The sequence below is a fragment of the Hakea prostrata genome, chromosome 2 (assembly GCF_041222555.1).
Source record: "Hakea prostrata isolate BN-2017 chromosome 2, UWA_Hpros_2, whole genome shotgun sequence".
NCBI lineage: Eukaryota > Viridiplantae > Streptophyta > Magnoliopsida > Proteales > Proteaceae > Hakea > Hakea prostrata.
Genome location: NC_142601.1, coordinates 6,634,360 through 6,651,086, shown reverse-complemented (window position 1 = coordinate 6,651,086; position 16,727 = coordinate 6,634,360). Strand labels below are relative to the sequence as shown.

Below are 16,727 nucleotides of genomic sequence, written 5' to 3'. Positions count from 1 at the left end.
ATGTTTTGTGATAACCAGGCTACGATCTACATTGCCAGTAATTCGGTATTTCATGAGAGGACTAAACATGTGGAGGTGGATTTGCATTTTGTGAGTATAACAACCCCTGTAAATCTAACCCGGAATCCATATTGCAGGTCCGATAACCCGAAGGTCAAGTTCGGATTAAGTTGTGGAGTGTCTGGATAGAAATCCATAATCCATACCTTGAACCCATTGATCTGGATTCTCTTGATGAAGAACCTTCCTTACTGGGAAGTTGGATCTCTGGTAGAAGGCAAGAGGCATTTAGAGATGTCCGGAATGAAGGTAAAACCTCCCCCATGTGTTGTTTAGGGTTAGGTTGAGGTTGGGTGTCAACCCCTTGAGCAAAGCACCCAAGTACAACAATGTACTAGAGGGCGGTTGTTTAAGGCGGTTGATTGGGCCCAATCAACCGCCTGTCCTCTATAAATAGCAAGCCCCGTGTTTTTAACTCATTATTATATTTGGGATTACGGTTTTGGACGTTTAGGAGGTGGTGAACACGTGCTGGAAGGTGAGGAAAGCTTGGTTTGTGATTTGGATCTATTCCCCTCGTCTGTTTGCTGATCTAGTTGAGGTAGGTGAAACCCTTTCACTCAATTCTCTTCTTTCAACTTTGGTTTGGTGTTGGATCCATCTCCATCATATTGGGGTGACCTAATTATGATTGGCTGGTTACCCTAATCAATGTGTTTGAGAAGATCCTGTCCGACAGGGTTTATAGGCAACCCTACCACTGAGTCTCCGCTAATTCGAATAAATGATGGATCTAATTAAGGGATGATTTGGGTGATAGATCTATGTTAATTTTAGGTTTATGATTTGCTCCTTGGTTATAGACTTGTTAAGTTTGGAATTCGGATTGAGATCATCCCAAAACCATATTGAAATCGGATGATCAAAAGTCTAAGTTTCGGAGTTGGAAACAGTTTGTTTTTGGGGCGGTTGCTCAAGGTGGTCGCTTGAGCCAAGCAACCGGCTGGGTCACAGTAGCAATGTGACTTTTGGCTTTTACTCTATTTGACTCATGTCTCTTATATAATATTGTAACCCTATGCTTAGGTGTTCTCTAACTTCACTGAAAGTCTTATAATTGTGATTGGATTGCACTCTACGAAGCTTTTACTTAATTACAGGGTAAGGACACACTATCTTATTTATATGCAATGACATGTATATGATGAATCTGATGTTTCTTATATTATTCATTAATCATGTACATTATTGTAGTTGTTTAATCTACTTTATACTGTTATATACTTGTTGTTTGCGTTATATTTATATACTTTGTTACTTTATGATATTGATTGAACGGTCATGATATGATCTTGTTTGATGTAATGTAGTTGTGATGAAAATGGTATCTAATTGGGTATCTTTGCTTGAGATATCAGAGGGTTGTGGTATGGGACACCTGCTCACTAATGCCTAGCACTATCACGACTGCTGGATGACATACCTAGGGAGTCTAGAATTGCATGGCTAGGTACCCTACATGCTATTACTCTTTCGGTAGGGGAATTGAAGCTGGATGACCTGGGACGATGGTGACGTGACTCTGTTTCATCCTACAGCGGTAACCAAGTCGTGCGGAGACTTAGTGATCCAATGTTGGTCATGCAATGGTAGGGTTGCATATGTTAAGGTTGGGTTCATGGACGTCCAAGGAGTGGCCCAGGTGTCGTAAGGAGTCATGAGAGTTTTCAGCCCCAATAATATGTAGATGACCATAGGGTTAGGGAGTGAAGTCCAACAACGGTAGCCAGTTCGTGAAGATTCTCATTCCTAAGTTGCAAAAGATATGGAACCAAGTTGGTTGGTGCCATAGAGGAAGTATCTGAACTCCATATAGTATGTTACCAGTATGACTTGCATTGGATTAGAAACTCCGACATGCGCCAGTACTCATTGCCAATGGTCGTAGTAAGAGAGTGTTGACTTAACCCTAGCCATGGATGTCTGATGAGGACTTTACCCCTTTACTTAGGATCCCAACAGAGGTAACTAGTTCGGGAGGGATCAGAGTGACTAGACCTACCCAGAGGAGGGTTGGTGTTATATCTTAAAGCATGTCAATTGTCTAGAGACTTGCATAGTTAGATTTTAGTAGCATCATAATATTGCATATCATTCATATCAAACATGCATTGTTGATTGTGTTGACATATGGATGAGAAATGTGTTATCCTTACTAACTTCATCAGAATTCATTCCGTTTCTTTGTATGTTATACTAATTGCACAGATGGTTTCACGTCATTAGAAATTGGAGATAATTCGCATGACCGAACATTCTCGTATGAAGAAGATGTGTCATCGTCAGTGGGAGATGGAGATAGCGTGCAGGAAGCCTCTTGCAAATGTTTGGAGTGCGCTAATAGCACCCATTGATGTTCGGAGGAGACAGATTGCTAGACATTTTGCTGATCGTCTGGAGAAGAACTGGAGAACCCCCTTTTCCTTACTATCTTAGCTTTAGAAAAATAATCTAGAATGAAATTTATTTAGTTTATTTGATTGCTTCCGCTGAACTCGTTATTCCTTTTGAACATTTATTATTTCTTTGATTATTTTATTGGAGTATTTGGACTCCTGTAATCATTTTTATTAATTATTGAACTTGCTTTTGTTCTTGATTTATCTATATTGCATTTATTATTATTAATGGAAAAGACCGTGGATCCTGTGACGGATCGCACCCACTGGTTGTCGAGCGAGTAACCGAGACCGACGAGTGGGGTGTGACAGTGAGGGAGGCAGTCATGCGAGAAGTGGTAGCTACGCCATATGTTTCTTCAAACTAGGAGTTGGTGATCAGTACTCTCCATCTTTAGGGGGGGGGGGTGTTGCGATAGCCAAGTAGTAACTTGGGTAACTATTGGTGGTTTGAAGGTCTAGAAACAGAATCATGGAGACTTGGAGTGCAAGCTGTCACTAAAATAGAAAGTACTAGCTTGGAGAAAAAGTTGGTGCAAAATTGAAAAGTATCAGAAAGTTTAGGTGTTTAAGTTGTATTCAGTCTAGAATCTTAGGAAGATGGAGTCTTTTTTTTTTGGAATGTACTTAGAATTGGTAAGTTGGAATAGAACTGTAATTTACAACTATAAATAAAGGCTTTAGAGGCAGGGATGAGACTCTCTAGAATTCTCTCTGCCCCCTTCTTTTTCTCCCCATTCTCTGCTCTTTTCTTCTTTTCTATTTTCCTTTTTACCCTGCGACTGAACTTCAGAGGTGGTTCTGGTTTGTTATAATTTCAAATTCATTGATACTATAAGAACCTATTTCCAACCATAAATGATGTAACCAATGGAATCTACCATAAGATATTTCATAAGAATGATACCCATCAGCTTTTATCATTCAGAAATGATACCCCATGCCCATTCTCAGTGACAAGGACTTCATCTTCCATCCTTGTGCCAATGCCTTGGTACCTATTCATTCAACTTCTTATTATTAATGATAGGTCATCAATAATACTTAATGCGTGAGGACATCACCTAGTGGGTCCAATCCAACTAGTGATTGTCCCAACAGTTGGACTTTAATTACAGAGCACTCTGCTGCAAATGGTCCAGATCTATTTATCAAAAGTGTGAAACACGCTTTTCAGAAATAGATGGTCGATCTCAACCTTTTGCTGCAGCTGCGCATTAATTACGTAGCACTCAAGCAACGTCCATAACAACTTTTTTTACTTGAAATGACCCCAAGTCCACTTGGGACACACATAAATATGGAAGAGTCATGGGCTCAGATCTAACCTAATTGGACAAAAACAGGAAACGATGCAAATCTGTAACATGAACTAAAGAAACTGCCATGTTCGTTCACCTCAAGCTATACAATCTTGGATGCTATATGACATAATGTACACGACAAACTTGTGCTGAAGAAGTAGAAATAATTCAGACAAGGATATACCTATAACTTACAACACCTGCCTTCAATGGATGGTCACAGCTAATCGTGGAGCAGATGTGAACATCCATTCCTAGCTGACGACCTGGTTCAAGAGAAATTTTTATGTCTATATGCATTCTGCAAGAATTAAGTAGCCCAAAATGTGTTCTACAGTTGGATAATGTTAAACACTAATTATAGGAAATTACAGGAGATTAAATTTATTGAATTAAGTAGATTCAAGGTGAGTCATAACTTCCCAGTTTAGGCTGAGTTTGATCAACTTTGGCCGAGCGAAGCCGAGTTGGATAGATCCCCCAGTGATGAATGACGAGGGGAACAACTGCAACTTGAGTTAGCATACAAGTACTTCATAAAGAAAGGAAACATGTAATTCATTTCAACTTTTTGAAAATCTTTACAAGAGGGACTTGGAATAATTTTAACAGGAGATCCTCTCAAAGCAAAATCACATCTAATTGACAAGATTTATTCCTTCGACGTAGAAGCAGCTTCTTTTAAACATGATCTCATGACCTCCCCAAGCTTTGATGAAGCATCAAGGCAGAGCTCCACAGCCTGTGAAGAAGATGCAACACCATGCATTAACAACAGAGAAATGGTTATCACGCAAGCATCTTTGCAGCAACAATGGATCAAAAAGCTTCTACAAGCTCTATCTATCTGATAGACAATACTAGATGCAGAATGCAAAAATCAACTTAAAAGGGGAACTAGCACAAGACAAGGATCCGGCTGGTCAATGCATGCCCAGTGAGAGACTTTCAACTCAAATAATTGCAGAGTAGCCTTGTAACCATCAGTTCTTGACAGTCTTATCTTGCAACCATTTTGGTACATGCAAGCATTATCTCTTGGGTCATATTTCCAAAAATAGAGTCCTTCAGAAATGGAAAGCTTGTATGACAATAATGCAACTTAAACCACAAAATAACATCAGGTACCTCGTGAATCTTTGGGGTTGACCATTCTCCCGTGAGGGTAAGCTGAGTGACCTCATTACGAGAAGGCAAGCATGCAATCATTAGGCTCCCATCTTGGAATCTTTCCTCCTCTGACATGGGATCAATGACAAGATTTTTCCCAAGACATGACTAGGGAAACAAGTAAAAATGCAAGTTAAACAACTGAAAAACTGTCCTCATGGACATGAATAGAGTTTATTCTATCATATTGCACTTTAATGTTTGCCAGAATATATTAGATAAATTTTAATTAAAAAAAAAAAAACTGGAACTACAGTTTCTATTTCTAAAGATATCTAGAATTAATATCAAGAACTGCAGCCTTCATGTCTGTCCAACAGTCCAACAGTTCAGATTGTCAGTCATTGATGCTAGATAAAATTTTCTGGACAAGCAATAATTCTGACAAAAACATTTTATATGCACCCTCTCTTGAAAAATAGGCCCCACTCATGGCGCACACCCCCCCCCCCCCCCCCCAAATCACACCCTACATTTAGGTCCTCCAAAGTTGACGCTGTTAAGTTTCAGTTAAGGGTTATTGTGAAATGACCTTTTTACTTTTATTACTAGTTATGGCTATAATTGCAACTATAATTTTATCTTTTAAAAGTTAGGAAAAAAAATAATTTTCACTTCTAAGGGACAAAATCATAATTTTAATTACATCCATAACAAGCAAGGGTATAAAAGTCATTTCACAATAAGCATATGCATAAGGTTTGATTTTCTGAGTGGGTGCCAAGAGTAGGGCCTATTTTATGAGGGTGTGCATGTATACAACTCTTCTAAAAATCATAATAATACATAGAAAATTAGAAATACATAGGATAAATGGGCATTAACCTGTTTCAGCTTGTCTTGTCGATATGATCATTACAATATTTATATTTATGATTTTGGATAGAAAATATAAACTCCGACCACCTTGGGCTTTCAGCTTCAGTCGAAGGAAAAAAATCTACGGCCAGTAATTTCTCAATTTAATGAGTACCTTCCCTATTCTTTTTGGAAGATGCGCTAGAAGATCAATGTTTTCAAAGCTGGATTGGGAGCCAAGATTTCCTGGCCAGATTCTTTTCCCAGCTTGTGGCTTGTGGTTTGACAACTCGACAGAAAGCAAAACAATAAGCACAACGAATCAGGGGTTCAGTTTCCCTCAGCATAATCTCCTGGTCAGGCTTTTCCCCAGCTTGTGGGTTCCTAATGGGATACCATAGTCGTCATGGCAACTAGGCAACCAAAGACACTGGAGGGTTCACCAGGCAAGTGGCATAAAGGAGTTCACCAATCAGGTGTAGCAAAATCATATCATATAGTGGAGGGCAGCAACACCGTTTCATGTAAAGAGAGAAACAGATACGGAAGTGCAAGCATACCCTGCACCTGCAGCTTAGAGAACTTTGTTCCCATATAATATAATTGTAGCAAATGATAATTTTAAATATTTCTGTTTGTACCAACCTTAGCATCCTTATCAGTCAATAGGATATGATTATGCTGATAATTACCTCATATGAGAAAAACAACATACAATAAAAGCACAGGATATAACACAAAACATATTCATCAAAAAACAAACTAATGAAGATAAATCAACAAGAAATTTACGTGTGGGTCCTCTTAGTGATGGTTAAACTATTGTTGGGTCCCCTTAGTGCCAAATATTACGTTTGGGCCCTAGACTAACACATACCGTTAACCTCATTCAAATTTCAAATTTAAAAGGACCAAAGTACCCCAAACTTGTTTAATTAATATAATATGATAAAAATACCCCTTATCCTATTTTTATGCATGAAGGAGGAATCCCTTTACCCATCTTCTTCCTTTACCTTGTGTAAACCACACAAAAAAAAAAAAAAAAAAAACACCCAACATCACCACCCCTTCTCAGTCTCACCTAGGTCCGTTTCATGCCACCAGTCTTTGCATTTCTTCCTTGCTTTGCTATCAGAAGCTCAAACATCCCCTTTTGTATTTCCATTGAGATGCAGTCTCATCTGCAGGGATAGGATTCCCACCTTAGTTACTCAAATACCCATTTGAAGGGGGACATGAATCCCTACTGTTGCCAAGCTGCAAGTTGAGACTTCTTGTCAGAATCTGGAATGCAGGGAGCAATCGAACTGAAGTACATCACAAGTCAATAAGGACTGTGGATGTGTTCGTTTCATGGACGTTAGAATGCTGGCTCCTGCAAAGATCTAAATTAATCGTTCTTGCTTTATACCCAAATTGACACCCATTACCTGCTGATTGTGGAGCGGAAGAACCACTTATTCTACAGGCCCCAAGACTAGAAAAAGGCTGCAGCAATTTTACTTTGATTTTTTCCTAATTTTGCAAAGATGGAATTTCTTCTTGCTTAGAGTTTGACTTGATTGGTTTGGGATTTCAGGAGGAAAGAAGAGGTTTTCTCATGGATTAAGGCGAGCTAGGGTTCCTCTTCCTCCATATTTTGTTTTTCTCAGTGGATTTTAGGAATGATATTTTACAGGAATCCATGAAATGCTTTGGCGATTCTATTTGTGAAATATGAGAACAAGCTGACAAAACTGAAACCATGGCAATCAAATCTATTTTAAAACCGCACTTTCTCTCCCACCATAACTCTTCCCCATTAAGAACTTAAAGAAGGGGATAATGCTTCGCAGGTGTCTTCATGGGCATTCTTGTAATCAAAGATATTTAAATTACTTTGTGGAAGTTCAATGAACAGTCTTGCATTGCCCAATCCACCGCACTTTGAATACATATCAATAAGTGTGGAGGAGACAAACAAATCAGGTTTAGAACCAAATACCAAAGCTTGCTGATGGGTCTGATTACTTGAAGTTAGATCGATTCAGTTGTAACGCCAATATGCAACATAGAGAATCCAATTCAATAACATCAAAATCGAGGATTCTAATTAGGGTTTCCATCTGAGATTTCTGATTAGGGTTTTTTGTTTAGCAGTGGTAAGTTGGTGGGTGATTTCCTACATGGGGATGGTGGGGCGGTATAAGGTAATCAGAGTTCTTTTTCCCTTTTGTGGGATGGTTTCCCTCTGGCAGAGTGAAAAAAGAAGATGGGTGAAGTAGGAATCCCTTCACCCACCTATGTGGTTGATAACAATGGGATAAGGGGTATTTAATTATATCATATTTATTGAACAAGTTGGGGGTATTTTGGTCCTTTCAAATTTAAAATTTAACTGTGTTTAATGTTGTTAGTTAGTTTGGGACCCAGACGTAATATTTTGCACCAAGGGGACCCAACAATGGTTCAGGTCTCACTAAGAGGACCCACACGTAAGTTTCTCTAAATCAATTTAAACATGTTAGATCAAAGTTGATGTCTATGACTCAACCCAAAACCCTTCTACAACTACTAATTGTTCAACCTAAAAAACCTAACCACACACACGCACACACGGAGAGATTATTAACAAGATTTGAACTGCATGTTGAACACTGCTTTCAATTTTTTCTACAAGTAATGGGTTTAGCACTAGGTTAGGGTATTTCCAAGATTGAGAGAGTTTTCCTCGGGTTCATATGGATCTCAAGATAAGCTCCAAAGATATATGGCTTCTCCCCAGATTTGCCTTCTGTGAATCTAAGATCAATTGAGTTTAGCATCAAATCTACAGTAGAGAGAGAGACACACACAGAGGTATGTTGATTGTTAAGGGTCCACATACTAATCAAATAAAGCATAAAAATTGATAACATAATGTCTAAAATCAAATGGGGTTACATCCTTCTAGATGGATTAATTTCTGAATTCACGATACTGTTGAATCTGAGATGAAACCCTGCAAATGGGTTTAATCAAAAAGAGACAGGCGATAAAGTAGTTTGAAAGAATCAAATTGGAAGAGGAACCACTGAATCTGAGATACAAACCTGTCACTGGGTTTGATTAGACAGAGAGAGAAGAAAATTAAATTGAAAGAGAGACCCCTAAGAAGTTCCTTCACCTACATCTTTTATCCACCAAAAAGAATAAATAAAGAAACAGGGTTAGGTAATATTAAGTTAAGTGTGAGATAGTCTTATAAAGTTTACAGGGGTAATATTATCATTTCATACCACTAAATATCTAAAATTTATGGCAGGGGTGTACTTGTCAGATTTCAAACTAAACGGAGAGATATTTCTCATATGCAGACTAAAGGGGAGGTACTTGTCATTTACCTTTTTTAATACATTTAAAGTTCGCCACATTTTGCAAATAACTTAATTGACAATAGTAAATAAGTTACCCTTGTCTGATGATCATTTAATAAGTTATACTGACTAGGCAGAGGCGTACAAAGAATGTTAAAGTGTTATGGGTCTTTTATTTCAATTATTACCTCAATTTTAAGCAATAACATTTAGCTAGCAACTAAAGAAAATGAAGCAATGTTACTGGTGTGAAAGACAAATGGAGAAACATAAGAGAACATAGTGAGGATCATTTTGCATATGAACTTTGAAAAGAACCAAAATAAAACAAAATTAAAAAGGAGGAAAAAAAAAACCAAATGGCTAATGGCTATACATACCACAGAAACTGAGTTAACCAGGTCATACATCATAATTCCTGCATCTGCAAGTGCAAGACTTGCACATGATATCACTACTGGAAGATCACCTGACAAGAATAATATTAAGAAAATTAAGATTTTGGAAGGCACATGTATCACTTGAATTCTCCCAAAAGATTATAACAATAAGATCCTTGTAGATGAAAGCAATTATTACTCTAGTACATTCTCCAGGCATACAACTTGAGGCAAAGAGAAAGCTCGATTCAAATGGCAAAGAATTCCCCTTCCTCTTTCCCTCTCTCTCCTACACAATATGGGAGTTCTCTCTTTTTATGTTCATTTTGGATTGTTGTTTTCTGCCTAGAAATTAATCAGCTGATGCATGCAACTTGTTTCCTTGCTTGTTCCAATCGATTGGGACAAAAGATATCTATTCCAATTCCTCATTCTGGCCCAGGGAAGAGAGGTTGGTCACTGTCAGTAGCAGTCAATAATCCTTAATAACCTTTAATGACTTTCATCTACCTTTATCAACTGTTTTTCTTTTCTGACGGGTTTGTGTCCACCCTTCCTTCTGTTCTTTCTTGGAGAGAATGCACACCTTCTTTTTAACTAGTATTCTCATCTGCAACTAACCTGTAAACTTAGTTGCATACCTATTCTATATATATACTTTTTAATCAACAAAAATTTAAAATTTTCCACTGTGTAGGTTGTGTATGTGTATTTTTTTATTAACTTAAATTAGCAGAAACAAAAAATTCATTTTTTTCCCTGGTAAAAATGAAACAATTTCATCCATCAGTACAGCTTTTTGTGAAAATAGACAGGCATAACTAAAGCTTTACAAATACCTTAACAGCACATCAAAAGAACTAATTATGAACTATTATTCTCCATAACAAAAATCACCCTTCGAGGGAACAATGTAGAAAGCAAAAGACCCCTGAGACACTTAGAAGCCTTAGTGTTTATAAATTATTTAAACCTCCTGTTTCTTTCTTTCCAGAAACCTATCCAACATTACACAGAAACAAGTTGAATAACATCATACATTTCTTCCTGAACAGACTTCTTGGCAACTACAAGAACATTCATTTACATCCCTTGCCGATGCTCTAGACAGCCCAAAAGTCCAAACATTCCTAAAAGTTACACCCATCCTATTTGTGAAAAAATAGTGTGTAAAAAAAGGAAAGCCATTGAAACACCCTCCCAACAAAAAAAATAATGGGGTAAAAGTGCGTAGGAGAATTTCGCCGCCACCTAAACATACATTTTCTGCCACCTCCTTCCCCTTCTCATACCATCCCGTCCCCATTTTCCGGATGCAACTCATAACCATACAGGTGGTCCAGGCATCCAGCAACTTATATACTTCTAGCTGTTTTTATCCCCATGCAATGTATTTTAAACCTCTTAATCTCCAATATGATACCTTTGGACCAAGGAATTGTGAAATCCAATGGTGCTAAGTAAATTAAGATCTACGACCCTCCAAAGTTCCAGCAGTCGCAGGAGCCTCATGCACACTGGCGCAACTGAAAGGTTGCACCACTGTGTCCTAGAGATCATGAATTTGAGTAGGGAAATTGCCTCTCCACAAAGAAGGGTAAGGCTGCAAAATTATGACCCCACTACGATAGCAGCCTCTTGGCATAAATCATGGCATACCTTATCATTTTCTATTCACTGATAAAAAAAATTGAAGGTTGAAGACTCTGTTGAGCTAAAACCTCAAAACACAGACTTTTTTTTGGGGGGGGGGGGCAAAAGAGCATCAATATAAGTAGAAACCCTTTTGTTGATGTTCAATACAGCTGCAGAAGGAAGCAGGACTCATGATGAAGACCAGCCCAAAATATGCACTGTAAAGATCCAGATTCCATGAGGATAGCAAACCTCATTTTGTTAAAGAAACCATCATGATGTGGAAAGTAATTTAGGCAACTTACTTCCACCAGATTCCAGCACCAATGCGAAAACATCCACGGTTGTCTTTGGGAAAGTTTCCAGTATTATAGCACCCTCCAATGCTTTATGAAGCATCGATGAAAATTCTTTGTGGTCTGATACCTGAACACAGAAATTTCAACATTCAGAACATAGAGGCAAAATATAAAGCTACTGCCTGAAAATGGAAGTGGAGATTCCTGCATGCCTGCCCACGAACTGGATTGGCAAAAGTTGTATAGCTGACATTACAATTAAGCCTTCCCACGTCGCTGTACAGCATTGCTTTTTTACTTTCCCTTGGACCAAATCTGAAACAGAATATACAAAACACCATAAAAAAGAAGATGAAAAGTTGATTCCCACATTATATATATACACACACATACAGGATAGATAGCTAGATATACAGGACTCTGGATTCCTAGCAAGTCTTGATATGGATGCATCTAATAGGCCATTGGTCAAATGCTATAGTAATCTGATGATTTTTATTTTTTGGATGATCAGAAAGTATGAGTAGAAAATCATTTTCTTGCTTTGGGGGAGGAACTGACAATGATCCACACAAATATTTTTATGCCATCTATTTAGATAACTCAACACCCCCCCCCCCCCAACCCCCAAAAATAAATACATAGACCTTTCATTGGAATGAAAATGTCCCAAGTAAAGATAAGAGAGCACTGGATTATAAGTCCCTTTTTTCCTCTACGAGCACAATGCAACACCACATGTAAGAAAACCCAAAAAATGGTGAGAAATGGATATCAAAAAGTACAGGTCAAGAGGGGATAGATATTTCTCCTTACAGGAGGGTTGGCTACTGACAACTTGAATTAATGCACAAAATTTTGGAAATGGATAAAAAAAAATTTGGAATTTTCTACCAGCATAGAGAAGAAGAGAAATAATTTATCAAGAAAAGATAACAGATGTAACCCAACGACACTGCTGATGGCAATAGCACTGAATTAATGACACAAAATTTCGTAGTAAATTGCTTCTACAATAAAGGTAAAAAGTAAACCTTTATACACAAATTAGAGCAACATTAAAATTTCCATTTCATTTAAAATTAGGCATTACTTCTCTTCCTAAGCAAGCAGATTTTGTAACAGGGAGTAGACAGCATCATTCAGGCCTCTTTTTTTTTGGCCAAATTTAACTTCTTCTTTTTTTTTCTACATTTTTTTATAAGGTTCATTCGGGCCAGCTTGCGCGCACCACAATTACATCCTCAAATTAATGCCGCTGAGTGGGTGCGAACCCAAGACTTCCCCGTGGGAGGTAGAGTCTTTAACCGCTTTACTAACCCATCATTCAGGCCTCATGGTTGGTGATAAGAATGGCCCAACTGCCATCGCAACTGCAAATGTTGTTCCACCATCCAATAACCTAAGAACTGCTGCATATAGGTCTTACCAGAGTTTCTAATGACCAACAGGAAGATGGGACACCCCTGGGTTATTAAATCAGCAAATTAGTTAATCAGAAACCACCAGTCAGCAAGATGATGGCATGATGCCCACATCACACAGTTGGTTCTCAACCTTGTGAGATGCTTGGAAGAAGGTAAAGTGGTTTGACAACACTGTATATTGGCATAGGGCTACCAGGTGATTGATGTTAACTTCATGTTTCCAAAATCTATTGCATAATTCCGCTGCTTATCTAAACTGCTTCAGCTTCTTTGGTACATAAACAGATGCCTACACGCATATGGTCCCAAAGGACTTTTTGAATACCTCACACCAAAGACCCAAAACAGCACAAGTATTTGAGTCTGAGACTCCGAGTTTCAAATGAGATATCCATGATTAAGGTCAAACACAGCACCAGACAACATTGGTCCAGTAGCACAAGAAGGCACTAGATATATAACAAACGAAATGAAGAAGTCAGAATAAATTTTAACACAAATACTCACACAGAGACAATGACCTTGGTATTCCCAAACTCAGCATAAGCAGATCCAGAAGCAGCATTTACAGCACCAGTCTTCATAACTGCAAGTCACCAATGAATCAGTGTTTATTTGAAAATAAAAAAAAAAAAAAATCTTATTAAATAAAACAAAAAAGTTAAGCTATAAATAAATGCAATGGTAACATTAGAGCATATTTCTTCAAGTCTGGGTCACAGCATCTGCTACAAGATTTAGAAAAACCTTTTAGTTACAAGAAACTTGCAGTGAGTATAAATAGGATTCCTTCGATTAATCTTGAAACACAACACGAAAGCAGAGAACAATGAAACCAGGAAGTTTTAGATTTGTCCTACTTGTAGAGTAGTACCCTCCTCTTCAGGGATCCAAAAGCCAAAGAACCTTAACAGTTTCTGTTGCTGGGTGAAACAATTCAATATACCTCTAAACATTTCATGCCCATCCAATACATAACAAGATAAAAATCGACGCATGGGGGTTTAATTCACAATCTGCATTGGAGCAATCTTATATAGACCTTCCATTAAGAAAGAAAAGACATTTACCTAACCTTAATGTAGGACTGTTACAATACGTAAATGACTAACGTAATTTGTATTTTTTTCTCGGTCGAAGATAACTAATTTGTATTTTTTTCCCCAGTCGAAGACTAACTAATTTGTATCATTTTTCTCGGTCCAAGACTAACTAATTTGTAGAAAGGACGTTATAGCCTCTGATTGATGATCCTGCATGCATAACCTTCTATGCTGAAATTGGCAGTAGGTTTAATAAGCTGAATCTAACTATCAATCTTTGACATTCTTTTGAGTGTCCAGAAATCCTGCCCACAGTATGTTCATCAACCTAAAGAATGAATTATGGATCATATCCATGAGCTGTAAAAACCAGCATGCCGAGAGACATCATCCAGAGTCAACTCTCAAGAATTTATATGTCAACACCATCCTTCTGAAATTAAGGGTAAAAAACTGGTCACTTCGGTGAGGCAGACAAACCCTGAATTTTTTTTTATCTCTAATTATACTGCTGCTTGAGATAAAACTTAGAAGTTTTTCAAATGCATGCAACCTGAAGGGTCTATATTACAACAGCTGATCTTTTCAGGATTCAAACAGAAAGAGCATGGCTGCTACAAATTAAATTGCAACAAAATGAGAAGTCACTGATTCAATGTTATTAAGCTTTCCACATTAAGGCTTGTTGACATATCAGACTTAAGGGGGAAAGTGCATATAAATCACATTTTGACCCATGCACGAATCAATGAGAGTCTTCCACCATGTCAGCCTAACTACACAGTATTCTTCCTGACAGATTTTTATTTATGTGACAATAGAGAACGCAGAATTTAGGTGTTACAGCTGAACTTATTTCTAGTTGCATGATTTTTCAAGGAAGAACAAAACAGAAATGAAGCAACCACCATGTATTCAAGGAATATCTTTGTACATTTTTCCATAGGCAACTGTAAAACTCTAGAAATTGTGATCAAATATCTGCATATACTATTGAGAATCAGCCAAGTATTTACAAAAAAGAATTTTGTAATCCTTTCCTGGATTACACCACCAGTAACAGGGTGACTAGCAAGTGGCGTTCCTTGGTTGTTAAGGAATTAGGTGGTGAGATATATGAGGTGATTGAGATGATGATATGCAGTGAGAGACATATGGAAGGATGGTGTAGGGATATGGTGATTGAGAATTACCAGTGATAGCAACAAATCTGCAATCACATTGTCCCTGTGTGTGTGTGCGTGTGTTGTGAGAGAGAGAAGAAGAAGAAGAAGAAGTGGAAAGCTGACAACCATGCCAAATCCCATTGCTTTGCTATTGATACAGGCATACAGCGCACAGGAATACCTTACAAGACCAAACTATGCAGCAAAATAAAGCAAGAACAGAGTAAAAACAATCTACTAGTCCAGCGAACATCCAGAAATAATAGTCTATAGACAAGAATAGCAAAGAAAAACATCAAATACCACATATGCATCACCCATGATCCAACATTGATATACTGAACAAATCGTTAATATATAGATTCACAAAGACATACAAGCTATTCAATCGATAGAGCTAAGATAGCAAAGTAAAATCCACAAACCCAAAATAGAGAGTGTTCACCACAGGAACTAAGAAAACGAATAATAGTGAAAACAGATAAAAGGGAAAACAAAGGAAAAGCGAGAACATACATGCAGGTCTGCACTGATGGAAGCCTCGGCCATCTGGACGAACCCAATCGACATCTTTGAAGATGGGTGTCCTTGTTTTCTGAGTCGGAGACGGTGAATACGTCGATGGAGCCGTGGCATCCTTTCCGGCGGCCATCAGAAGAGAGTGCTTTTGCCGAGTCTGGCGACAATGGGACAAGACAGTGAAGGCCACTCTCTCTCTCTCGCCCTCTCTTTCTTTCAATCTCAGACTTCTCCCAACACCAGTAAACACGAGTCTAACGACTAAGGAAAGGGAAAACACACAACCATCTTTCGTGCTAACTTGCACGCGCAGGATTTGTTGCTACACAATCACTAACCCCGCGATTTCGGCATTTTCGCATTCAAACGAGACTCAAACCACTCACAGCTACACCACTACAAGGTTTATGTTTAGAATTACAGAACTACCCCTATATATATATGAAAGAAGGAAAAAAAAAGGGAGAATTCTTTCAAAATCATGAAAAAGGTCCGGATGTGTTATTCGAGTTCGGATCATCAACCTGTCTTTGTGCTCCTCGACGGCTTTACCACCACAAATTATAGGGGTCCAGGGGTTGGGTGATGGGATTTTTTATATATATTTTTTTACCTGTGGGGTCCAACGATTTTGTGGTGGTAAAACCGTCAAGGAGCACTCTATGATCCCCCATCAAGGAGCACTCTGTGCTACCCTGACGGGGTGATGATCCGGATTAGTGTTCTTCGATGTTATTTTTACTATCAATTATCAATAGAAGTGATGTCCATGTGAGACCCATTGGAGTTTCAATTCTAATTTATTTTATCAGTATTCAAAAGTGGGTTCTCTTTTTATTGTAGGGTAGAGAAATTCTAGGAAGTTATTTGTTCTTCCCTTTACAAGGAAGTGATCCAAACTCGTGAACAACCAATAGGGCTCAAGGGTAATGGGAGAAACAAACTTAACCAAGCTCTAACAACAACCGAAATAGCAATGGAACCTTCAGATGTGATGAAAAAGGGCAGCTAAGAGTGTTACTACCAGGATTATGGATTTAGATTTAGACTTCAAATGTTGGGGGAGAAAATACTCATTTCTTAGATATGGAGTACCTATGATTTCACTTAAATGTCCTTGGGCAGGTGGCCTCGCCTCTTGCAAGAGCTCACCTCTTGCAAGGCAAAGTTAGTTATTTTTGTTCAATTT

General features: G+C 38.1%; 1 protein-coding gene across 1 annotated transcript; it reads right to left on the bottom strand.

Annotated features, from left to right (window-relative positions):
• Positions 1 to 3,793: 3,793 nt before the first annotated feature.
• On the bottom strand, positions 3,794 to 15,810 carry RRP41L (3'-5'-exoribonuclease family protein). The gene is made up of 7 exons (XM_089144039.1): positions 15,536 to 15,810; positions 13,318 to 13,396; positions 11,596 to 11,698; positions 11,390 to 11,510; positions 9,450 to 9,538; positions 4,892 to 5,041; positions 3,794 to 4,505 (listed from the first exon to the last, which is right to left on the bottom strand). Exons 1-7 carry the CDS (start codon positions 15,669 to 15,671, stop codon positions 4,416 to 4,418), a joined length of 768 nt encoding a protein of 255 aa, XP_089000165.1. The 5' UTR covers positions 15,672 to 15,810; the 3' UTR covers positions 3,794 to 4,415.
• Positions 15,811 to 16,727: the final 917 nt, after the last annotated feature.

Bases quoted from the DNA above. Each gene is read 5' to 3' on its own strand.
- RRP41L (XM_089144039.1), bottom strand. From the start codon at position 15,671: ATGGCCGCCGGAAAGGATGCCACGGCTCCATCGACGTATTCACCGTCT. The intron at 13,397-15,535 runs GTATGTTCTCGC...GGTGACTTGCAG, and splicing joins CCATCAGTGCAGACCTGCAT to TTATGAAGACTGGTGCTGTA. The intron at 11,511-11,595 runs GCATGCAGGAAT...TTCTGTGTTCAG, and splicing joins CCAATCCAGTTCGTGGGCAG to GTATCAGACCACAAAGAATT.